At 39.3% G+C, this 25,221-nt stretch overlaps 1 protein-coding gene across 2 annotated transcripts; it reads right to left on the reverse strand.

Moving 5' to 3' along the window:
- Window positions 1-739: 739 nt before the first annotated feature.
- MAML1 (mastermind like transcriptional coactivator 1) lies at window positions 740-24,986 on the reverse strand. 2 transcript variants are annotated; one of them, XM_062587180.1, is made up of 5 exons: window positions 24,578-24,986; window positions 13,419-14,834; window positions 11,076-11,345; window positions 7,194-7,308; window positions 740-5,116 (listed from the first exon to the last, which is right to left on the reverse strand). In XM_062587180.1, exons 1-5 carry the CDS (start codon window positions 24,932-24,934, stop codon window positions 4,125-4,127), a joined length of 3,150 nt encoding a protein of 1,049 aa, XP_062443164.1. In that variant the 5' UTR covers window positions 24,935-24,986; the 3' UTR covers window positions 740-4,124. The 2 variants fall into 2 exon arrangements, with proteins under 2 accessions (XP_062443164.1, XP_062443163.1); XM_062587179.1 differs by having other exon boundaries at window positions 13,419-14,837.
- Between the last annotated feature and the right edge of the window lie 235 nt (window positions 24,987-25,221).

The following is a 25,221-nucleotide window of genomic DNA, read 5'->3' on the forward strand; positions in this document are numbered from 1 at the left end:
CAAGCTCTATCTTAACAGAGGCTCAACAATCTGACAAAGTCTGAACAGTATTTTGGAATATTTTTTTCACAGCTGCTTCAACTCATCAACTGCATATAGTGACTTAGTGACCTTTATGTGCCAACTTCAATCCAAAATCTTCGTAACTTGCTGCCATATATTTTGGCTCTTATTAACCTATGCTTGCAGTACATCTCATTTGTCCTTTTTTTGTGCAATCTGCATACTTCAAACTACATTATCTTCGTCTTTTTGCAAGTCTCCAATAAATTGACCGATAAATAGCTTCGAGGCCTGTTATTTTGAGGGAATTTGAGCATATTTTTGGAACTACTTAATCTATGATTTTGCACATGCAAGTTCTGAGAAATATCTTTTTCACTTTTAAATTTAGAAATGAGAGTAAAATAATGCTTAATGACAGTATCCTCTGCAGACATATTTCCGAGCTTAACAGCTTTAATTTCATTAAAAGAGACAATAGTCAAGAAACAGTAGGTATGGCTTAAACTTTAGTCTTGTTTTTGAATTAAAGCTTTTTAAAGCTTATCTTTTAATCTAGTACTAGCCTGTTTAAACAGACTTTCTGAAATCATAAAAATTGGTAAGACATGGCAGAAAGATTTGAGTAACTGGCTAACTATAATTCAATATTAGGATGAAGGAAACCATCTCACTAGGAACAACAATGCAGAACTCTTTGCTCAGTTTACACAAATGTATAAAGTCACACCATATGTTTAATACACTAGCAAAATATTTATTTTATAATGATAAAACAGAAGTGAAGGATTTTTTTGGTGTGCACCAGTAATTGTAGTAAAAGAATAAGGGGATTAATGGACTCTTTATACATTTCAATGACAAAAAAAATCATAAAGGTTAGCAAATTCAACTGTTCTCCATTTACAAGCATAAAACTTACCATATACCCCCCCAAACACATATATAAAGAATTATAGTTTTAAAATCTATAAAAAGTAAAAAATATACAGTCAGAAGATCTAACTCTTATTCAAATCTTTAATATAAAATTGTAAACATTTATTTACACAAAGGAAATGTGTATAACAAAATTTTGAGCACCCTTTTCAATTGAATTGTGGTTTTTGGAAGGCAGTGGATGTTGCACAGTGACACTCACCTTTCCTACCCAACCAAAACCGCAGTTTATAAATAAAGCCATGGGCGGCTGGCTAGGTAAAGTTCAGGAGAGCTACATTTATTGCTCTGAAGCTGCAGCATATGGAAAGCCCAAATGCATGTACAGACAGTTACATGTGAGAGGGCATAAAGGCAAAGCCCAGCCCTATCCACACACCAATGTACATCCAAACCATATTTTCATTTCCATTGAACTGTTTCAACATTGTTAGTGATACCATATTTCTAATAATTTGATCATATTATGTGGACAGGGACCAAAAACAGAAGGGTTGTTTTTTTTTTCTACCAGGTTAAATGCTGTTAGGATCCCGATCACATACAAAGACCAATGGGCATTACAAGCCAGTTTGCCTACAATCACACTTAAATTTAGTTCAACAGTACCATGGCCACTACAGACAAGGCCCCGTCATCAAATCTAGATATCTTCCTGAACAAACCCTCTGGTCAAGCAGGGCAATATCCACCTTAACTTCCAGAAACAGTGGAGGAAAGAGTACATCTGCATTTTCCTGCACATTTAGCTGGATTGCCTTTTTGGTAGTCATAATGCAAAGAGCAGATGTTCTTTCCCTCCAATTATGAAATCACAACTAGATGGACTGTGTTTGGACTTACTCAAATATTCTCTGTGGGAAAAATCTACCGGAGAATGTAGCAGATTTCGCCACAACCTAAACAGGGAAGAAAGAAAAATTCGAGTCCTCCTACCCTGTTATTTCTCTGAAGTGTTTGTAAGGGGGAGGAAAAAAAGTGACACTACAGGATGCCACTTGAAATTATGAGGTCCCAAGCACCTCCAAAAGGAAGGGAAGGCACACTGGTGCAAAGTTAACCATTAAAAATAAAAATACAGCACATACTCCTTCCCCTGCCATTGCTAGTTTATCTATACTCTTCTAATGACACTTACCTTGGACCAGTTTTTGGTTCAACTTAATAGTCAACCAAACTCACTAGCTCTTTTCTTAGATTGACAGTAAAAGAAAAATTAGCATCATTATTTGCATATCAACTACTTATTCTAGAAAATATCAGAAGAGTGTCAACAACCAATGTCACTAACACTTTCATTTTCCCATCCAAATACGAACTATGTTATCCTTCCAAAAGCTCTACAAGGGATTAAGTCTGCTTCAGTGAAGTTTTATCCACTATTCAACGGTGGGATCCACTGATCAATGTACATTTTTCACCAACAGTTCAACATGATACAGTATCAAATCTGTTTAACAGAGCATAACTAATTCACACTAGGTCAGTGTGCAGGACAAACCATGTTCCATGCATATCCGGAAAGGGTTAAAATATTAGTGTTAAAAAGCAGTTTTTAAAAGTGCAAATTGTCTGATAAAGAAGCTGCAGATACAGTAAAATATTTTCCTTCTTCAAATTCAATGTTATCATCCTTCACTTCTCCTCTCCCATTCAGGAAAAAAAAAAACTCTCATTTCTCTGCAGCAGAGAACTCCTGAAGAAGCCGGTCTGTGTTGGAAGGAAATTGCTTTTAAATCACAATGCTAGGTTTGGTTAGAAAATTGAAAAGAGTTTTCCAAAAAAAAGTGGATTTAGAAAGGGAAGAGGTATTCGTGCATTTAAAACAAAAGCTTTCAATTTTATTTTCATTTTAAAACAAATGTTAAGGCAAGGTGGTTTGTTGGTGGATAGGGGATTTTTTTTTTGGTAGATACTCTGGAACACTGACTGTTCCCACTGTGTTTTTGTCCTTTCTGGGACTGACCCCAACATGTGAATGAGAGGGTCTCCTTGGGCTGAGCTGAAGGACCAGCATCTGCTTCAAGGGATATTAAAGAAGTAAACCCACCTGTCAATAGAAAGATTATCAAACTCATAACCTAGTATTAAAAAAAAGGTATTTAAAGGGGGGAAACTTCCATATTGGAGCAATCCTGACAAGTACTCCCAGGCTGCCTGTGCTACTACTGCTGATAAGGACTTTTCACCTCTCAGCCAAAATTCTTTTTTCCTCATTTGATCCTGAAGTGACAAAGTCTTGTGCTCATGATGTCACTGGTAACTTTTGGGAATGAATTGATCTCAAAAGTTAGTTTTACATTTTATGACAAAAAAACAAGATGAACTGTCATGAAGCAAAGCCTTCATTTAAATACAACTACCTTTGGAAATAAGTTATGAAGAAACAGGTGCAAAGTAAATGGCTTTACAATTCATGTTAAACCTACTATAGTTTAAAAGTTCTCCCATAAGAAATTCCCCCTTTAAACACAGCAAGGTATAAGCCAAAAACTGTGCCCCTCTAAAACAGAGTGCAAACTGCAGCTTAAAAAACTACAATCTATTAAGACGACTACCTAGGCTAACTGGCCAGGTTTTAATACTTTCTTTCATCTATCGCCAGCATCTAGAAAGATTTACTGTGAAATATCACTTGCTTTTTGAGAGAACAGGTACACACTTCAGCGATGAAAAAAACTGAAAACATCTTGCAATATGCCCTCTTCTCAAATAAAAAGTCAGAAGTTTGATGGAACTACTGTAATAGCATGTTAAGCTATGAACAACAGCGATCACAAGTAATAGCTGCAGGAGACTAAGCCCTAACCACAGTTTGTGCAACTATTTGCTTTCTTTCTGAACTATTTCTGTGGAATTTTATTTTTAAATAATAAAAAAAAATGTATTTTCAGAACACTGCAAGTGAGATTTCTGAAAGGCTGGCCAGGACACGCACAATTCTGTTTGACCTGTTCAGATGTGCGACAACCTAGAGACATCAAGATAAAACACACTATTCCTGCAGACCTGCTTGGGTACACCATTACCATACATCAGCATTCATTGAGAAGCAGCTCCAGTCCCTTTCCAAACCATTTACCTCTAATGCCTGCAAGTCTCCTCAACGCCACAGGTTTTTTGGTCCAAGTGTCATTTATATTCCATGAAATAATAAAAAAAAGTAGTCCCCCAGCCCCGTTTTAATGTGTTCCTAACAACTCATCCAAATCATTCATCCACTCCTCTGAAGTCCTGTTTTTCAGCAAAGAGTCTATCAGATCCGTGTCACCAGTTAAGTTCTGAAGTCCATTATTGCCCGACTGGTTGCTGTAGGCAAAAGGCAGCTCTTGGCTGGTTGTCCTCACAGGGTACCCTTGGCTACAGTGCAGATTACCTCTATTGGGCAGTTGCTGATTTGGATTCTGGTTGAAAGCAGTCAGATCTGAAACAGTCTGGTTCATGCCAGGCAAGACTTGCTGTGAGGGTACCTGCTGCTGCGTAGGTGGGTTTGTCCGCTGTTGTGCGCCTAAAGATGACGACAACATCTGCCCAGAGACAGCAGCATTCATAGAGGTCATCGGTCTGCTGGTGCTTAGGCTTACCTGAGGCATTCCTTGAGCAAACTGTTGGTTCGCCATCTTTAAATGAGTTTGTTGCATGTGGAAAGAGGAGCTGGCAGTAAATGGTCCTAAGCTACTGTTTCCTTGCGTCTGGCTGTTAATATTAGGGATACCTTGGTGTTGCCAAGATGGATTTTGAGCCCCCATAGCAGCTGATACTCTTGCCATCTGTGGCTTAGATAAAGTCGGATTCAGTGCACCTTTATTGTGCTGCTGAGAAATACTTGAGTTTGCTAAGGTATTTTGCCCATATCCAGCAGAAACAGCAGCGCCCTGGCCCAAGCTGCCTTGTCTCTGCATTGGTGGCTGTCCATTGGCACTTTGAGCTGCATGCTGTGGAACCATCTGCGTCATACCAGATGCCAAATTGTACAATCCCCCACGCTGCATGTTTTGCATACTGTTATACTGAGTCACACCTCGATCCTGCTGACTGGAGCCTGACTGGAGTGGAGGAACAGAACTGTGTCCAGGTCCCATCTGGATCATGTTCTGGGTCTGAGGAAACATCCGTGGACTACTTGAGTTGGACTGTCCTAAATTACTTACCCCAGGCATGGCTGAAGATGACCCTGAAACACAGAGAAGTATTTTGTTTATTAACTAGCTCAGTCCAACCAGAGTCAGTCTAGGCCTGTTGACCTTATACTCCAGAAAGGAGATGCAGCTACACTATATAAACCATTTTATGGAACTGATAGACAGCAGTACTTCAATTGAAGAGAAAGTGTCAACTGCTGCCCCAGTTAGCACCTCCAAATTAATCTCCAACACATATATGACAACATCCTAAAAAATTAGGATGTCACTTCTGGGAGTTCAGCATTATTCTGAAAAAAAAAGGCTTAAAACAAGGACCCCAATATTTCTTTGTGAACAGAAGCATACACACATACTCCAAAGTGCATGCACAATATCCTAGGCTCCTAAGAACACCATACTGCAAATACACTGTGTATGTACAGAATAACTGACAACGTATCTCATACTGTTCCACTGTGGTATTTCCAGTCCTACTCTTTCATAATTTCAGAGAGTTCTTCTGGTTTATATAACTTTCAGCAATATTTTGTCAAATATCTTTGGGATTTCCATGGTTAAACATTCACTATGTTAATATGCAAAGACTGATAATCACACAGTATGATTTGCAAAAATAATACTGTGCAAACCAAAATAAATAAATAAATAAATAGACCTTTGCCCTTGTCAACTCTGAGTAAAAATGTTGCTCTTGTAGAAGAGAGCTCTCCATATTGAAAGAAACCAATAAGGGAGAGGGAGGAAAACTAAAATAAAATACAGAAATGTCTGTGAAGTAAGTCAACTAGAGTCAACTAAGGGAAGCTTACCTACACTAGTACTTTCCTTCCAGATGCAAAATCTCTGTATTTTAAGAGAACTTAAAAACATTAGCTCTTCACTGATTTAAATCAGTTAAAGCATACAGTAAAAGCAGTGTTACAGAAAAGAAAAAGTAGTCTTACTGGAACAGTACAGTGAAGAGGAAGTATACATACCAGGATCTGAGATGCAAAGAGTAGTTTAGTCATTACGACCAGAAAAATTTTAATATATTGATATTCATTATGGCAACATGTATTACAACAGATCTACCTCTGTATTTCTGTGAAAAAGCTGACAAAAACAAATTTTTGGTGGAATCTTTTAGAATGCTACTTATCACAGTTAACACACAATCCCTTTTTTTATTAGTATCAAGTTTTCTCAGTTAAGTAACAAAATTCAATTACAGCTCTACTAGGCACCGCATAGTCATGAACACGCAAGAAAGAGGTTATCTTTCTACCTGCATCTTTCCCCTTCAGTGTTAATTCCTGGTGGAATATAAGAGCAAGGCTATAGAAGGATGGGAATAAGCACGTTTTCTGTACTTTTGGTTTATTCAGAAAAAGATAGAAGTAGCTTCTGAGTACCCTGTTAGGTAAGGATTTGTTAGCTAAAGAGATGAGTGTTTTGGTTTTTAATTGCTCTCTAGTTCTTCCACATTCATAATGCTATTTTAGTTTAATGGTAACACCATCTTTTATTTATCAGTGTTAGAAGAAATTTGCTCTGTATTTAGTGTACTACAAAAAACCCACACAGGATACCAATATGTAATGAAGAGAATTAGAGCTTGAATCCCCCTCTAAAGATAGCAGGGCTAAAAACATTAAGAGTTTGAAATTCATCCTGGTAGGTGAAGGACATAATAAATCATGTATTTTTTGTTAATGATTGTCTGCAATAAATACAAGCAGAAGCAATGTTAGGTTTCAGAAAAAATGAATCCTAACATCACACTAATGCAAGAAAGTTAAGGAGAATTTACAGTCTGTAAAGGGAAAGGGGGATATAAAAAGATCTTTAGAAAAACAAAGGTGCTTAAGAATTTTACCAAAGCTATATTAAAGAATCAGCAGCGTAAGTTGACCTGAACGAGATACCAGGGACAAAGAAAGTTTATCATTTTCAACTGAATCACAGTATAGCTCCAAACATTAAGGCAGAATAACACAGGAAGATGATGCATTAAATAATTACAAGGAATTTTGAAGACACCTTGCTTTCAGTCCTTATTTCTTTTTTCTTTTTTTTTTTTTTTCTTTTTTTTTAGCCACTAATTCAATTGCCATATCTGTTTACCTGTGAACTGTCCAACCTGTTGCTGGTAAGGATTCTGTGACTGATCCTGATACTGAGGAGGTGGTCGAGTCAGGTGCCTCTGCAGTTGTTGCTCTTGCTGGTGCCGCTGTTTCTCCTAGGAGAGGTTCAATACAAAAGAAAACAAGTGAAGTTTTTCTCAAGGGCTACTACTCTTAGATAAGGATCAAGAGATCTGCATATTTTCACGAGGAGCTGGTAATTACAGGGTTTTCAGCAGCACTAAAAAAAAAAGTTTGTTTTTTCTGAAGGTTCAAATAATCAATTTAGTCTGATTAAGGACAAAACTAGGAACTCTGAGACAAGAGGACAGCAATATGCATTACAGAAGCTATTGCAATGCATATCTGATCCCTTCAAAACACTGAAATCAGCGATGTTAGCCTTTCAAACAGTAATACATTCAACAGATATTTTCAGAAATCCTCTAAAGATACTAAATGGAACAAAGCAAGAGAGCAAAAGTGAGTGTGTATTAAAAAAATAAAAATAAAAATCACATACTTTTTGCTCCTTGCCCTCAAAATTTAATTTTAAAAAGATATCTAAAGTAAAAATACAAGTCAAAATTACCAGTGTTACAAAGGAAAGTAAAAAATGAAGATATAAATATTTTCTAGTCTTTGTTTTCAAAAAAAGAAAATACAAAGCCAAATTTTTATACACCACAGGTTTTCCTAGATTACAGGTAATTGCACAACAGTTTATAACAGAAGCTATGCAGATTCATAATCACCATTCAGAATCATTTTGTTAACAGCTCACTAATTCAACAGAAACAAAGTCTAATAATGATTCAAAATAATTTAGTCTCTTCAAAGTATCCAATTTGTATCTAAGTTATAATAAATCAGGAAAACAAAACAAGTAGACCTTCTATAAGAAATACTTCTGGGGCAAAAGGAAATTTTAAGCCTTTAGAGGAAGAAAGGGAGAGAGTGCACATGTGCAAAAGAGTGCACGAGACTACGCTATCGAGATCTCTTAGTGCACCATTAAGCAGCCAAAAAGTTGCTTTTACAATATGAAACACCTAAGAGGCAACATTTCTGGCTTTTATTCCAGAGATGAGATTCAGTCAGACTAAGTTTTGGGAAAACTAAGAAGTGATACCATGCTCAACCATGGTTTTAGGCCTACTTGCCTAAAAGGCTGCCCAGGGCATAGAAGGGCAGAAATTCTCTTCCAAGAATACTGGGGCAAAGGAGCAAGCAAGAAGCCTTTAAAAAGGCTAGCACAATGTAGCAAACAGGCAGATACATGTCTCTACCATGCTTTTAAATACATCTGCAACCAAGAAGTTGTTGAGGCATGCAGAGGAATGAAGAGCACAGGCTCCCTCACAGAAAAGACTTGCCGCCTGCAGGACCAGTCAAACCTGAACGAGGCTGGCCACAGAAGCCAGGCAGAGATGCCACAGATCCACAGAAAGCATGAACTCGTGCTATCTGGCTCAGCAAAAAAGGCTGCCAAACAGCAAACGCAAAGAAAGCTTTAGAGTGGCAGGGAATGGCACAGAAGTTGCTAGAAACTACAGTTCTCTTGCAAAAGAGACCAATTGCTTCAGAAGCCTTTTCGTAAAACTACTTCCACTATCGTAGGCATATGAAAAATTAAATTTCAAATTAGAACGCGAACACGATCCAGGGTGACTGGGCAGTGCAAGACCAAGGAATGTCACAAATGCAGTATCCAAGTCTGACCAGCAAGGAGCTCCAAAGCAAAGCTGCTCCTTCATTTGGGTTCAAAGTCTCAGCATCACTGTACAAAGATACAAGTTAATCGCAGTCATTGTAACTAGGACAGAAATAATGTTTAATACTGATATTCACTATAGCAACACATAGTGTATTTCTGCCTAAGAGACAGGAAATAGGAAGGAAAAGAAAAATCAACATTGTTTAAGAGATGTTATTTATCACCCTGTTAATACACATCCTTCTGTTAAGAGCTCTGATATTAAGAGGTTTGATATCAGTATCAAACTAAGTCCATTACTTAGCTAAGAAAACTGAGTCACAGCCCAGCTAGACATTGCAAGTCACCCATTTATCAGTGCCACACAACGGCAAACAGGATGCCAACATGTCGTCTTTCCTCGCCCCACCTTCTTTCAAAGGGCACCTGTTTGTCCACATTTTGGGAAAGTATAAATACTACTGATTTTTATCATTTGATATTAACATAGAAAGTAAAGAACTGAATGATTTACTTAAAGTGCTGGATTTACAATGAATTAATAGATCATACAGAAATCATACAGTAACTCTGAGCTCAGTGATGACTTGGGCATTCTTTGTCTTGCACAGACTGAGAACATATTCACAGTGCGCAATATTTTTTCCACCACAATATTCCTTCAGCTCAGTCTGTAGTAAGCATTTTTAACTAACATACATGTATGACCAGCGATAATCTCATGTTTTACAATGGGTCAAGAATTGAGGTTTTTTTTTCTGGCTCCAAATTAGCAACAGTGCTCAAGCTAGCCTTAGCTCTAGCGAAGGTATCACACACGGTCAAAAGAGAGATTGGCCAGGACTTTACATAACTACAGCCTACAATATTGCAGACACTCCTCATTCAAGATCTCGTACATATATTTTCAGTTTGGAGGAGAGTGTCATTTCCTCCTCCTTTCTTAAAGTTTCTGATGGACTGTTGCCTCAGTAAACCCTAACATTTTTCAACAATCATTATCCGACCTTCTCTCTCCAGCTCATTTTCCATACTACTATTATAGTGAAAATCCTATCTACCTGGACAACTCTCAACTTTAAAAACTGAATATGTTTAAATTTTTCAGCTTCTAACAGTGCTTTAAACTAAGGAAATGACATATTTCCAAATGTTATTATTTGAAGGACTCCAAAGCATTTCAATGTGCCTTTTTTATTCTTGGGCATTTATGCAGTTCATTGGCTTTTCTCTAAATTATTGGCTCTTTTCTTCATTATTCTCAAAAATAACACTTTTCAGCAATACAGATCATTACACCTCCCCCCCACAAGATGTGAATAGCAGGTTCTTCCTGGGTCTTGCATGTCTTTGAAAATTAATTTCACATTTCCTCCATACTAGGCATGGATAATTTTTTCATGCATACAGTTTCTGGAACAGGCTTGTGTTTTTCCTCTTTTTTTTTTTTTTTTTTTAAAGGATATACAAAAGCACAGATAATGGGATTAAGGCCCTCTGGGCTGATTTCCAACTGAAAGACTTGCAAAAGGTTTAAAGCTTAGATGGAAGCAGTCTCCTTGTGTGAATCTAAGAGACAGAGAAGCACCTTTCTGCACAATCTAAAGGGTAGCAGAGTTGATCAGTTGGTTAATCAACTCCCCCCCCCCCATCAAAAATGAAAGACATTTCAAAATTTGAAACATAATTCTGTGGCACATACACAGAAGAAAGCAGAAGGCATATTCAGTGTACTGAGTCCATCTATACTTACTGCTTCCATTTTCAGAGCTCTGGAAACACATCAACAGTATCCCAACCTTGTCTTTTGTTTTGCTCCGATTTCATTTACCTGTTTTCCTTCATAAAGGATCACATCCTCATTGATAATGATACCTCCTCTCCCTGTAGTTATTGTCTTGCATTTCCATACAAGTAAATTCCACCTGTTTTATACTCTTCATTCACAACTGAGTCTTGCAATAGCAGAAAAACCAAGTCTCGGCAGTTAAATGTATTTGAGATACTCTATATAAGCATATAAAACAGCAATTACTTTTATGACACCAAAATGCCTTGTAGTTTACACCCCATTTTGCAAGGTGATAACTATTCTGCAAGATTTCAAGCACTGCTTCAGTCTGCCAAAGCAAAACAGTGCAAAGGCAAAAGACTGTCTCCTCTTACCTGCTCAGCTAGAAGATGCTGCTGTCTCTGCCCCATTAGAAATTGCTGCTTCTGTTGCTCTATGAGCAAGTGCTTTTGTTGCTGCTCCCTTTGCTTCTGCTGGTCCATCAGCATTTGGTGTTGCTTCATCACTACTGCTTGCTGCTGATTGCTGAGATACGGCGCGCTGCTGTGGTTACCTGCCATGGACACTGTGGGAGGCTGGGCACCAACGCCAGGGCCCGGGACAGAAACAGGAACACGAGGAACATTAGGAGAAGGGGTTTGATCCTGCAGAATACAAAGAATGACACTTTCAATTCAGGTAATCAAAGACAGCCAAAGCCACATTTATCAATTGCCAGACATAAAAGTGAGAGCTTGAAGTTAATGTCATAAGCTCTCCAACATTTAGGAAAAGAGGTGTTAACTTCAATCTCACTTACCATACTTCCCAAATTCCAACTCAGACAGATGCATATAGCTTTTGTATGCTTCTAATCAGCAGGAGGAATACTGCCAGTTACAAACAGCTCTTCAGATCCACCAAATTCAGCTAATTTCAGCAGCAGAATTTCAAACACTGTTTTAAATTATCTTTATGCTAAACATTTAAATCCTATCTTTTTTGACACAATTTAATTCAGAAAGTGTTTATGCCTCTCCTCTTGAAGTTGCTTTCATTAGTAATACAGTACTTAATATTTTCAGCTTAAAGGGAAGACGACTTGTCACTGACCAAAATGAAGAGTCTAATGCATCTTTTCCAGCAATGCAATCACTACTACCTTCCACAGAAATACTACTGCAGAATTAACCGAGTTTTATTACTTTTCTTTATAAGTGTCTGGTTTTTTTGAAGAATAGAAATTGGGGGAAAAAAATCAATTACCACTAAGTAAAAATGACATGAAGTAATTAAGACTTGATACTGTCCTCTTTGTACCAGCAAATCCATTTGAAATTTGACTGGCGATTTTTGTCATTTTTAAGCACAGTTCAGCCTCAACTCTAATTATGTTAAATATCACTTTCAAAACTAGAATTTAGCTAATGTGCTGGGCTGTTGGTTTTTACTCCTTGCTGTTTCATCAGAGATCACAAGCCAAATATAGTTAATGCTGTGTTGTCCAAGTTGTTCTATATGCAAGCTTTTGACAAATTCACCAGAAGTGTTAATTAATATTTTTGTTACTTCAATGCAAGCATGGCAATGTGTATGCAAGGTCACCTTCCAGGTTCTTGGTGAAAGGGGAGATACGACACACACAATCATCCCAACCCTTTCCCTTCATCTTCCACCAAAATGTTAAGATTGTTGCTTCCCATAGATTTTAAGGGGATTTAACTTATCTGCATCTTACCAAGCATACATTGGTCTCACTTTTATATCAGTGTGATCTTTTCCACAGATTAACCAGATATTTCTGTCACTGTTTTTCTTTTTTGTTTTGCCTTTTAAGGCAACAAAACTAGAGGAGCTTCAACATCTTTTGCTAGAAGAGTTTTAATTCTTATAACAAAGACCTTTTTTCCTCAAAAAGTCATCCAGTATGTGCATAACAGGCGCAAATTACAAATTTCCAATTCTCTTCCCCTCCATCCACTACATAGATTTCACCTGCAGGATACTTGTAATACCAGCTGTACGCTGGTATTTATTATCATAAAATCCTTTACATGTCATAAGACAAACAAGCACAATTGACACTTCTTTACAGGAAAAAACCTGAAGCATATTACTTCAGCACAAATATTACTACTAACTTCATTCTTAAAGATGGATCCCTTCTCATGCTTCCCCAATTCCTACCATTTAACTAATACAAATTCTTAAATTTGAAAAGGCCCAAAGAAAATCCCCCCCACTAAAAGCAACAGAGCTCTCACCCTCTTCAAAAAAAAAAAAAAAAAAAAAAACAGCTTGAGACACATCTGTTTATAGTAAGTCAACTCTGACAGAAGTCAGAGCCTGAAAAGAAGGCAAGGAAAGCAAAGCTTCTTTGAGAATGTTTAACACCACAGTTTTATAAAAGCTATTTTAAGCCAAAGTTTACAAAGTATCTATTTATCTTTGCAAACAGTAACTTCTACAAGATGTGACAAAATTCGTTGCCCACAAAGTATATTAAGATGGTAATCACAAGTTACCAGCATGACTTAGAATCAGGTATTAAAACTGACCTCAGCAGAAAATACAGTTCTCAATTCTTCTCTCATATTCTAATTTTCACTTAAAAAAAAAGTGCCAACTGTTGTGAAATATTACTAAGTAATCTGTACTCTAATCTTACCTATCCAACATCCTCTTGCAAAACCTTAAATCCGCTACTGGACAAAGGTAACAAAAATCAGAACATTCACCTGACTGTGTGGCAAGAGAGGTCGGTAGGTAATGTTTCCAGACTTCGGTTTCAGCAAGATCATTCCATTTTGGTCATCGTTCACATGAGGCAGTGGTGGCTGCTGGCGTTGTTGTATGTAAGCCAACATGGAAGTCTTGTTCTGAGCAGGTACTGTGACTCCCTGTTCACATTCCACTTTGTAATGTGAAAGAGGCTTGGTGTTTCCATAGTCTAGCATAGAGCCTTGACTATTCACAGGGTTTTGGTTCAAGTTGTTTTGCTGATGACCCAGCATACTCACATGATAATTGCCTCCAGCTCTTGGTGAACTTTTATTTCCCATATTAGACATCATGAGCTTCTGATTGTTGAAGTCTGCCTGGTAAACTGAAGGACTGGTGGGATTTTCCATGGTATATGGGACAGCCAGTGGACTGTGAGAAGGCCCAGACTGTTGCCAGCTAGACATCTGATTAGTTTGGTGGACTTGTGAAGCTTGTTGCTGGTTCTGTAACATCTGGTCTCTCTTCTGCTTGGCAGCAATCTGCTGAAGTTGATGAGCAGAGGACATTTCTTTGGCACTTCCTGTGCCCTTCCCAGATAACAACACATTAGGGAGAGGCCTCTGGACATTCTGAGAGTGGTTTGATGCCTGCATCATGGGCTGGTTAGGATTTTCAGTCATTGACTGACTGGAAGGCTGAAACATAGCCTGAGAACTACCAACTGCTGGAGAAGCAGCACTTACAGGTACAGAAGCAGCACCAATGAATGCTGAACCTGAAGAAGTGGATCTAACCTGTGGAGATCCCATCTGTTCCTGTTCAAAGGCTGCTGGGGAAAACTCAGTCTTTATGTTAATATCTTGTGGCAATGGAGTCTGTGCAGCTGAATTTGAAGAATCCACATCCTTTTTCTCTTCAAAGTCTTCATTAAAAAGATCCTTCATGTCTTCATCAGGCACTGATCTATTAAGCTCATCAATAAGCTCCTTCCATTCTTGCTCATTAAGATTAAGATCAGGCATCAAGTTGTTCTGAGAAATAGAACCCCCTGCTCCAGCAATCATACAGGGAAGATCATCTACAGGCTCCTGCTTGAGTTCTTTGTTCAAACTCAAAGGAAAAGAGTCATCAGCATCACCACCTCCATTCATCTGCAGGTTGGAATCTGGAAGACACTTTTTGCTAATGCCATCTAGTCCCATCGAATGTTTTCCATTTAGTTGTAAGGTATCGCCACTGGAAGATTTCTTATCAAGATGATGCAGTGGAGACACAGGGGGTATTCCATTAGAAGAACCACTTACTCCACCAAGACCATCATCACGACGTAGTTTCTTTGACACAGAAAATACGTCACCATAGCCATTCTGCTGGTCTCCATTCTGAGGGGAAGCAGCACTATCAAGCTTTCTTTTCACAGTCTCATGGAGCTGCTAAAAAAAGAAGTTATTTAGTTATACAGAAGTTACTTCATACATTAGAATAATTATTTCTTAACAGAAAGTACTCCAACTCTGAATACTTTTTGGAAAAAAAGTTAATTTGTCTTACAAATCATCACACAAGATGACATCCTTATACATTCTGCTAGGATAAACCTCAGGTATGTAACTAGATCAAACACGACCACTTTCTTCAAACAAAAACAAAAGCTGACAAATAATTTGAAAACAATAAAAATGTTGAGAGATTTCTACGAACCAGAACATATTATATCTTCTCTTCTTCACAATGCAAAAATATTGAAAACTTAAGATCCAAAATTTGCCTGAGGAAAAAAACCTCTTTTGTTTAATTAATTCAAAGTCTAACTGCACCATAGGACTGCTTTATAAAGGAGTCACAAGTCCAAATACTTTGAGAAAACCAGCAGTTTTATTGTGATTATGATTTTTGGAGGAGATCTGTGTAAATTTCATACACAACCACATTTTTGGCACTAAGCAAAATCAGTCTGTCAGTGAGTGCTTCATGCTTATCTAAAGATTGAGTTCAATCGATTGTATCACAGCAGAATAAGTTTATTCCTCTTTTTTCTTCCTACGTTTGCCAGCTGCTAGTCATGCACAAAAACAACTAGAGCACCAGTCGGCTTGTCTCATTTCTAGTGAATTCTCCTATTCTTTTTCTTGTAGTGCCACCTAGAAGCAACTAGAGGGAACAGCAATAGGATCTCAATTTCACAACCACAGTTTGGGACCCTTTGTTCAACTTCATGTTTCTGGCAACATTCTCTCAAGTGTAAACTGCCTTCAAATGACACAAAATATATCTGAAAACACAATTCATACACACACCAAAGATGTCTATAAACTTCTCCTTCCCCCAGGTGCCTTCTGAAAAAAAAAAAAAAGAAAAAACCCCACATTTCGCTTTTTTGCTTTGCTTCTCCTGGGATTGCTACACCAACAGAGACAAACCAGTAGGGCATAGATGCTGCTCAAATGGAGTAATGTGTTTAAAGCAGAGCTCCCACGAGCTTCCCTGACCTGTTAGAGATGCCTTTTCAATTCTCAGGCAGACACAAGAGGAAAATCTCCATGAAAAGCTACCTGTCCAGACAGCTTGTGCAGTCCTTGTGGTTTGCTGCACAGCAGTTCTCTCAAATGGTAGAAAAGCAGCTCATTAAACAAACCTCAAGAAAAGCATGTTTATTTTAATATTACTTATTACATTTAATATTACTTATTAATATTACAGTCCACTAACCCTTGGGGAAAACTGTCTCATTCAAGAACAAACAGGGGAAACCTCAAGATCTCAGCACTCAAGCAAAAGGTAGTACGTAGAGCCAGTACAAATTTTCAGAATTTTACAGCACTTGCCTGTGCAACAACACACTTCAATTTAGGGACAGAAGGCTTTTTCACAGATAATTTTTATTTAAACAGTCTACTGTTAGCTGATCTCAGAAAGAAACACCATTTAATGCTTGTATAGGCAATGGTAAAATCTTACTTTCAACTGAGAGATCGACTGCAGCTTCCAGGAGAGTAGGATCTTTTAGACTCTTCATGGAAATGGCAGCACAGCAGTGTAAGAGGAGGTGTACATTCGAAAAGGAGGCTGGAACTCTTTAATCTCAATATTAGATTTGCAGCATAGAGTAGCAGACTAAAGAGAATTTTTCGAATACTGACTTGAAAGAATTTGAAAAATTGTCTTTTTCATAAAAAGGCAAAACAGAAACAAAGAGCGACGGAGCTTTAACTCAATCGCAACATTTGGCTTTCAGCAAGTTTCCTATTGTTTACTTAATATTCCAACTGGGAAAACTGAAGCTCAAGGTGGATGAGTAATTTGCCCAAGGTCATATGATGAGTCAATCCCTCAAAGATTGGAAAAGGATCCTCCTTAACTCTAAATCATTAGGAAAAAAAACACACTCCTTTAAAACTGACATACAAGTAGTAAGTTTACTTCGTACACTGAACATATTCTGTTTTCTTGTAGAAATTTGCTTCAACTGTGAGAAGAATATGCCCTCACTGAAGGTGCTGCTGCAATTATAATTCATGTAAACAACTCAAGTCAACTAGGATTTTGCTAGAATTACCGCTGCACTTGCACACGGTTCACCACAGGCTGCAGAACCCATCTATGATACTGAACAAGTATTCCAGAAACTAATTTATGCAAAGGTCTTTGCTACCGCACCTACATCACTTGCAATATACACAGCTAACTAGTCTAAGACTAACCCCTTCGTGCTGATAGGCTGCACTTATTGTAGTCTAGATAAAGATGCAGACCCCTAATATCCATCACGCACTATCATGCTGTCTCTCTCTCAAATCCTAGGAGCTTTCAAATCTATATGGGCATCAGCGGTCATTGTAATGCTCAGATATCTCGTTCTGAATTGATTAGCATCAGTTGCTCTAGACAAAGTCATTCCTTCACCTCTAACTATATTTGTCAAAAAAAGAGAAGAAAATTAAAGAAAAGAAACATTCATAACTTCACTAGTGAGGTAAAAATTTGGGTTGACTGCTTCCTACCTTGCTTTACTTCAGCCATATCTAAGATCATTTGGAAGAAATCCTACCTATACAAGAGAGCCAATACACCCATAAGACAACAATCTGCTTATCTGTATGAAGAAAGATTGAACCCAGTTCTTAACAGTACACTTAACATCTGAATTTTAGAAGCTATTTACCAACTGCACTTGCATGCTACTTCATTTTTCACATTAAAAAAACAAAAGCCAAAAGTGTACCTGGATATGGCAGCAATTCCTCTATACTGAGGTTTACGCCACTATAGTTACGCTGCCTGCAATATAGTCAGCTAACTAACATAAAACTAACCTACATATGCCTACAAGTTACTTGGTAATAGAGTGGTCCATTCTCCTTCCTTCCCCCAAGACAGTAGTACAAAAATCTGCAGGTGCTGAAGGCTAGAATTTCCTTCTCATCTGCCAGCAGAAATACATTCTGATACCTTCTGTTTATTCATTTTTAACTTTCCAAGTGATATAACCTGAAATTCTCACAACTAATACATTCATACAACTGTACTGCAAGTAATGTAACCTTCTCTTAAGAGGTACCACTTCTTCCATACCATTTCAGCTCTCAATTTCTAAAGAGGAAAATAAACCTGTTAAATACAGTTCTTGCACTGTGCATCTGGCTCTACCTAAAGCCAATTTTGAGTGAAAAAAATAGCATAGAGATTGAGAGATACAAGTCAGATGACAAACTATGAACACAACAAGCAGCCCCAACAGAGTTTTCACAGCAAGAAAAACCTGTTTTCATCTGACAAAACTCAAAAAAGAACAGAGGCATAGGAAAAAAAATCAATTCACTACTAGACTAAGAAAATCCTTTTAGCTTTAAACTTTGTCTACCATCATTTTGTCAGCATGGGGCCATCTGATATGCTGCTCACAGTCTTCTTAGTAGGATCAATGTTATTTACAACACATGAAGCAATTTTTTCCATTGTCACAGGGAAGGCATTTCTGTATCCCGTGTTGTTCTTTCAGCCTACTCAGCTTCCCAATAAAAGATGAACCTCCAAATTCTCTGCAGCAAGACTATTTAATCTTGCCCAATATTGATATGTAAAAAAGCATTCATCCTGAGTATTTGAATAGGTATAGCAGCCATGCAAAAAAGAATGTAGACAGGTCTCAGTCCTTCAGGCCAAGACAGGACAGTCTCACGAAGAGGCACTCAAGGGCCATATGCAGCATCTCCTCCCTATCACATAATCAGAGCTACGTTTTGATCACATGACCAAAAATAGACACTCCACAACTTGATTAACAGATACATTCACTTGGCAGAAGTACAAACTCAGCTCAGGCCACAACTGCGGATTCCTGGTGTGACCAATACATGAACAGATTAACAAAATGCAGGTATTTTCCCTCGCTAACAAGCAATGTCCAAAACAAGCAGTGTCCGATCTTATAATTCAACGCACATGCATGCTACACACGACTGGGACACAGGACTAAGATGCAGGGATGGATGCATGCCCCATCACATGACAGGGCTTCCATCGGGCTCCTAAAAATGGACAGCATGGGACAGACTGCAGGAATTATTCTGATAAGCTATAGTCAAACTTTGTGCTGAAACTGATGGGTTTAAGGCAATGACATACATCTATATTGCAGTCTTACTGCACAGACAAGTTGTCAGATTTCATAAACACTGGCCACAAACTAATACAGAAGCCAAAGAACAAGAAATAGAAAAGATTTAAAACTCGATCTCGAGCTTTTCGATTGGCAAATTAACTGACAGAGTTCAAAACTCAGAATCCAGCACAGTGTTCTTACTGCACTGGAGAAAGAGGGGAAAGGGTCACCTCGATCGCAAGAGTTCACTTATTGCTACTAACAGCGGCACAAAGTTGTTCCACTTTTTAAAAAAGAGGAAAAGATTACTGCAGAAGTCAAAAAACAAATGTCAAATACACAATGCTTTAAATTACTTTCAGAAAATCATCTGGAGCCGACATCATTTCACTGTGTTAGAACTTAACAGGCATAAAATATTATTTCATGTTATTTTCTTGAAAGCATGAAGTCTTTCAAACTATAGTATTTTAAACTATCGAAGACAGTTGACTCAAACTACTTTTCTAGAAATCCAATAATTTGCTGTACTTTGAAACTGGTAATTGAAGGCAGAAAATAATTATAGAAACTGAACATAAGTTCAATTTTTGCAGAAAAATCCCTAGGAAAATTACAGAAACAAAACTATTTTTTAAAAACCTGTCTTTTATACTGCATCTTTTAGGCTTTGTAATTGTTGTTTTGTTCTTAAAGTATGTGTTAAAGAAGTTCAAATACTCTTACAGGGTTTAGTAGACCTTTGCATTTTTTGCATTTTATTTGAAATAAGTTTACCATTCCAGGCTTAGAATTAAATTATGTCTACAAAGATTTATGATGAAGTATCACCAAGAGATGTAATGCTGACCATTTGCAAAGGAACGAATGCTGTACTAATCTCCAAATACAATAATAAAAGTCTAGTTCCAGTTATGCCTTCCAGTCTAGATATCTGGAAGGAGAAATTAAAACAGAATATATCTAGTTTGTTTCTAGTGGAAGCACTAGCGTACTAGAAGAGAAAAGCTCCCACAGAGCAGAGCAGCTAACAGTACAGACACAGTGAGATTCTCCTCTCCTGCCTAGCCAAGGACAAGAATAAAGATGACAACCTCTTGAGCTGGAACAACAACGCAGCTATCAGGAATCATAATATATGCATACTGGATAGGAATCACGATATTTTGACTACATGACACGCTAAGAACTCTCCACTTACTGAGCACCTACGTGCAGCTTTCAAAGTCACGCTCTCCTTGCAAAGAAAGCATTTTGTTACCAACTGTGTTTCTGCATTCTAGTATGCTGTCAGAACCAAACTGCTGGACTAATTTTAATTTTGACTTTTACTTTAATTCCAGAAGACTTTTGTGTTTGGGTGACTGCCTGCTGGAGTGAAGGAGGGCTGTGGATATGCATGTCTATAAATATCCCAGCCTGCATTAGTCACAAGGGGCAGCTTCTGCTACAGGAATTGTTCTGCTGAATCAAAAAAAAAGAAAAAGAAAAAAAGAAAGCTGTGCCTTCAGCTGCAATGCCGGATCCTCCACCTCACTTGAACTTAAAAAGCAGCAGCAGAGCAGTCACTCCCAGATCTTTACAATTTAGGAAACATCACTGCATATCTAGCTAATCTAGTAAGGGAAATATTTCAAACATACAACAATACCACACAGAGAATTAAAAGGAGACAAAGAAAAACCTGTCCGAGTTGTTGGGCAACAAACTATCAGACTTGTCAGCAAAAATAAACAATTGTTGCAAGACTAAAACTGTACTATAGTTATGTATAAATAATGTGGAAATAATTTGCTATTTTTGTGGTAAAACATAATTTTACAATTTAACACCCATGTACCACAGCTCGCACAAAAATCAGATCTTCTGAACTGTTACATACTAATCTGAGTTTCGTTAGCAGAATGTTTTTAATGCTTGTCATTACAATCCAGGCAGCGTTTCCTTAAATTTATTACTTAGGGCTTTTTAAATCAAGACATATGTTTCTCCACTTTCCTCAGATTTAAACTTATTTTTAAACCTTTTACCTGATGCCTTTTCTCAGCTAAGGTTAACTTAGCTATTTTCACTACACAGACTTCTATAACTCGCAAGTAAATACTACTGCTCTTCAGATTTAACACAAAGCATTCCCAAGGCAGGCCACTGACTGGATCTTCTCTGCCTGTTCCAGAAATAGTTTGTGGTTTTGTGGCAGTCCTAGACAAAGCAAACCATCTACACAACAACTGTTCACAGGTGAAAAAAATAGTAAGAAACACCAAGCAGCTCTCCTACCAAGAGACCACATCACAAAACAAACAGCGAGGACGAAGATCCAGATCTTAACACGCAACTCATTCATGGCTCAAGAAAATACATTCTGCTCAGTATTAGACTACTGACTTATATAGATACATAGACTACAGATTATAATCTAGAGAAACAGAAGAAAGCCCACCTTTCTAGTGTACAGAATTTAAACTAAGTATTAAAATGAACTTTCTCAAAACAATCTGGCAAAGAGGAGAAAATGTAATAGATGACAAGTCCTTTCTCTTTCCAACTTCTGTTTCTCAAAAATGTAAGATTAGAACACGGGACAAAACAGAATACTAATCATCATCTGCTTTGAACATAGTTATAGTAATGTCACCTTAAACAGAAAGATGGAGCACATTTTGGTTTTTCCATTTTCTGTTAAATAATGGTCTCAAATTCTTTGGTTTTGTTTTGTTTTTTAAAAGAGGAAGCTTAAGCATTTTTTCCCATCAAACAAAGGACATGATTACATGGTGCACCAACCAGAGGTACTTCTGTACCAATTCTAGCATTATTGAGCAAGAAAACACAGGATGAAGCTGTCTCTTCTGTTTGTGACTCTAATCCATCCAGTTGCAGGACCTAAAAGAGAGAAAAGCCTACTAGAAGAAAAATTTGACATGGGCCTGCAAAAAATCATAAAATACGCTATAAAGAAAGTGGTGGTGGTGCTCGTCCTTTTCCCCCAGCCCCTCTGAAGCTGCCAAGTAGAGCATCTGGGAGTGTACACACTGTGCACTGTGTACACACTGTGCACTGTGTACACTTGCTGCAAGTCAGCTTCAGGGCCTCTGCTGCAAGCCATCAGATGCTAGATAATTTGGCACCTCACATATCCTTATTTATATGAGCTGCTTTCTCTTTGAAAGACCAAAATAAATGCTTCATTACTTTCAATATAGAGCATTAGTTTATAGAGAAGGTTCATATGGAGCTTTACAGAAAACTCTTGATCATACAGCAGCAATAGTGCTGTTATAAAAGTATGGCTGATATAATGCATATTTAGTTGGCCTAGTAGCACTCTTTTCAAAGAAACGTGTCCAGGATATTTTAAAAGCAAGATAACTTTAGTGGTAATCCAAAAGTTTACTGAACACTGCAAACCATACCCACGTCCTTCCCCTACACAGCATGTGCTTTGTATTGATAACAGTTACACATTTGCTAGTGGTAAAACACCAACTTCTAGCTTGGAGAGGAACCCTTTATGCTAAAGGAATTAAATTAGCAGTAGAGGTTTCTTCTTGTTGTGTCATATTTTTTTTCCAAAACTTGAATTACTAAATAAACCAACTTTATGCCCTAGTAATGAGATGATGAATCAGCAGCTGCAATTAAGCTTACAGTCATGTATCCTAAGAAGGAAACAGCAGGCCAACACGAGGAAGAGTCATTCACACACTAAAGCCCTCTTCTGTTGTGTAAATTGGCCACTAGCAGCAGCTTCCTGCACAAGAAGGGCTTCCCCAGATGCACACCGTATTTCAAAACCATATTGCTGTTGAGAGTCCTCATTATAATGGATGCTAATTAAATCAAATCCACATCCAAAGCAATTTGAAACAAATGCCACCAACGAATCAGAGACATCTTTCTTTTAGAGAATCAATCAATATGAAGAAGCACAATGGCAGTTTAAATAACAGGATTTGACTTGTTAGAGCTCTGCGAGTGTGTAACAAGAATACACATTATTAGCAGTTAGAGTCCCCGTCCCCCCCCAAAAAAATCCCAAAAAACTTAGAGCCCAGAAAAGAAGCAAACAGAAATCCCACCAAGTCTTTGGATAACAAAACATGAGTTTGAGTCATCCAAGTTCTGACACAGATTTACATTCAAGATCAGCCTACTAAACAACAGCTACATAGAAAGTTTTACAGAATCACTGTACACTCTTCCTGCAAGATTTTTCTTTATCTATCGGATGAGTGCTCTAACTGTATCATAAGGATTTTAGTCTTCAGAAAAGTCTGTACATCCTAGATTCTTTTATATATATGTTACCAAGAAGAGAAACAATTCAGCCAAACACCCCTTTCATTTCATGTTGAATATATTATAAACCGCATACATGCCTGTCTAGGGCTAGTTACCTTAAAGCTGACAGCGTGCCCCATGTCATGTACAGCATTTTCTACAGTGATACTATTCTAAAATTGCAGCTAAGTGAGGTCCAAGACAGCAGAGAATCACAACCTCCCTTCTTCTGTTCTAATTTGATCATGCTCAAAAACTCAAGCATACAGACTATAATAAAAACACAATTTGACATACATGTTAACTTGAAAGCGTATCATATTAATGCCAGCATCAGCATGGTGGCAGTTCAATCAACAGGATTTGACATGTTAAAGAGTTCTGTGCGTGCATAACAAAAATATGCATTATTAATGGTTAGAGCCCCATACACACAAAAAAAAAACTTAGAGCCCAGAAAGGAAAAAAAAAACCACAACAAAACAGCATTATATCAATTTCAGGCAGGTTATCACGCAAAAATACCTGCTTCTGTGAAAGACAGTGGGTAACCTTTAAGAGATTATCCTACTAACCTACATTACTGACACATTAATACAGCAGAGTATATTTAAAGGGCTCGGAGTCAGTTAAGCAACAGCTACCTTAACATACAAACACACCTGTATGAATATATCCTGACAACCAGAAATGCTAGAGAAGCCAGAGAAACATTAAGATTTTCAGCTAAGCCAGTTTTTTAATGGGTGGAGTGGGATTCCCGTAGCGTTCACACCCACTAGAGACCAGCAAATAAGCAGCTGCCCTTCCAACACCACTCGACTAAAATTCTTTCCAAAGCGCAGCAGAATTCATGGAGACAATGTTTTAAGAAGGAAGAAAAAAAATGAATTCACCAGGGATAGGAAATATGTCCTCACATAAAGTGATCCCACTGAGCACCCACCGCCTGAGCTAAGATATAAACAAAACAGAAATTCCCCGCGGGCTCACAGTACCGCGGTTCCCCCGACAGTTTCTGCGCCCTAGCTCGAACCGTAACCCAGCAGGCTGCACCGGGAGCAGCTCGGCACGACCGGAGCAGCCGCAAGGCCGCCACGCGAGCTCCCCCCGCTTCCTCCTCAGCGCAGCGGGTTTTGCGCACTCCGCCAGCGCGCACAGATGACAGGACAGAAATCGCAGCAGCCCCCGCGGGCGGCTAAGCGGCAGGGCGCGGGCACGGACCCCCCCGCCGCCGCCGCCCGCGGCTCGCCCCCGGCTCCCCGCCGCCCCCCAGCCCCGGCTTACCGCGATGAGCGTGCTGCTGCGGCCGTGCGGCTCGCCGCCCGCCGCCTCGGCGTCCAGCCCGTTGGCGCCGCTCCTCTCGGCGCTGCCGGCGGGCGGCGGCGGCGCGGGCGGCGGCGGCGCGGGCGGCGGCTGCCGGTGCTTGCCGGCCCGCTTGGCCTTGGCCTGCAGGCAGCGCTGGTGCAGGGCGAAGGTCTGCTGGCGCTCCAGCTCCAGGCGCTCCGGCGACACGGCCTGGTAGCGGGACTCGCAGGCGCTGTGGTGCCGCCGGCAGAGCTCGATGCGCCGGCGGAGCCGCTCCATCACCGCGCTGTGCCGCGGCACCACGAACTCCGCCATGGGGCAAGGGGGCAGCACCATGGACCGGAGCGCAAGGGGGGGCCGCCGCCGCCGCCGCTCACCGGCTCCTCGGGCCGCCCCCCGCCATGGCGGGCGCGGGGCTCCCCCCTCGGGCCTGGCGCGGCCTCGCCGCCCCCCCGCCGCCGGCCTTACCTGGGCTCCGCCGCCCGCCCCGGCCGCGGCCCCGCGCGCCGGCCCGGCCCGCTCCGCCGCCCGCGGCGCCCCCCCGCCCCACTTCCTCCTTCTCCCCCGAGGCCGGTGCCGCGCCGCTCCCCCTGCCCCGACGCGGCGGCCGCTGCCCGCTCGCC

This window comes from Rhea pennata, chromosome 14 (genome assembly GCF_028389875.1).
Source record: "Rhea pennata isolate bPtePen1 chromosome 14, bPtePen1.pri, whole genome shotgun sequence".
NCBI classification, from domain to species: domain Eukaryota; kingdom Metazoa; phylum Chordata; class Aves; order Rheiformes; family Rheidae; genus Rhea; species Rhea pennata.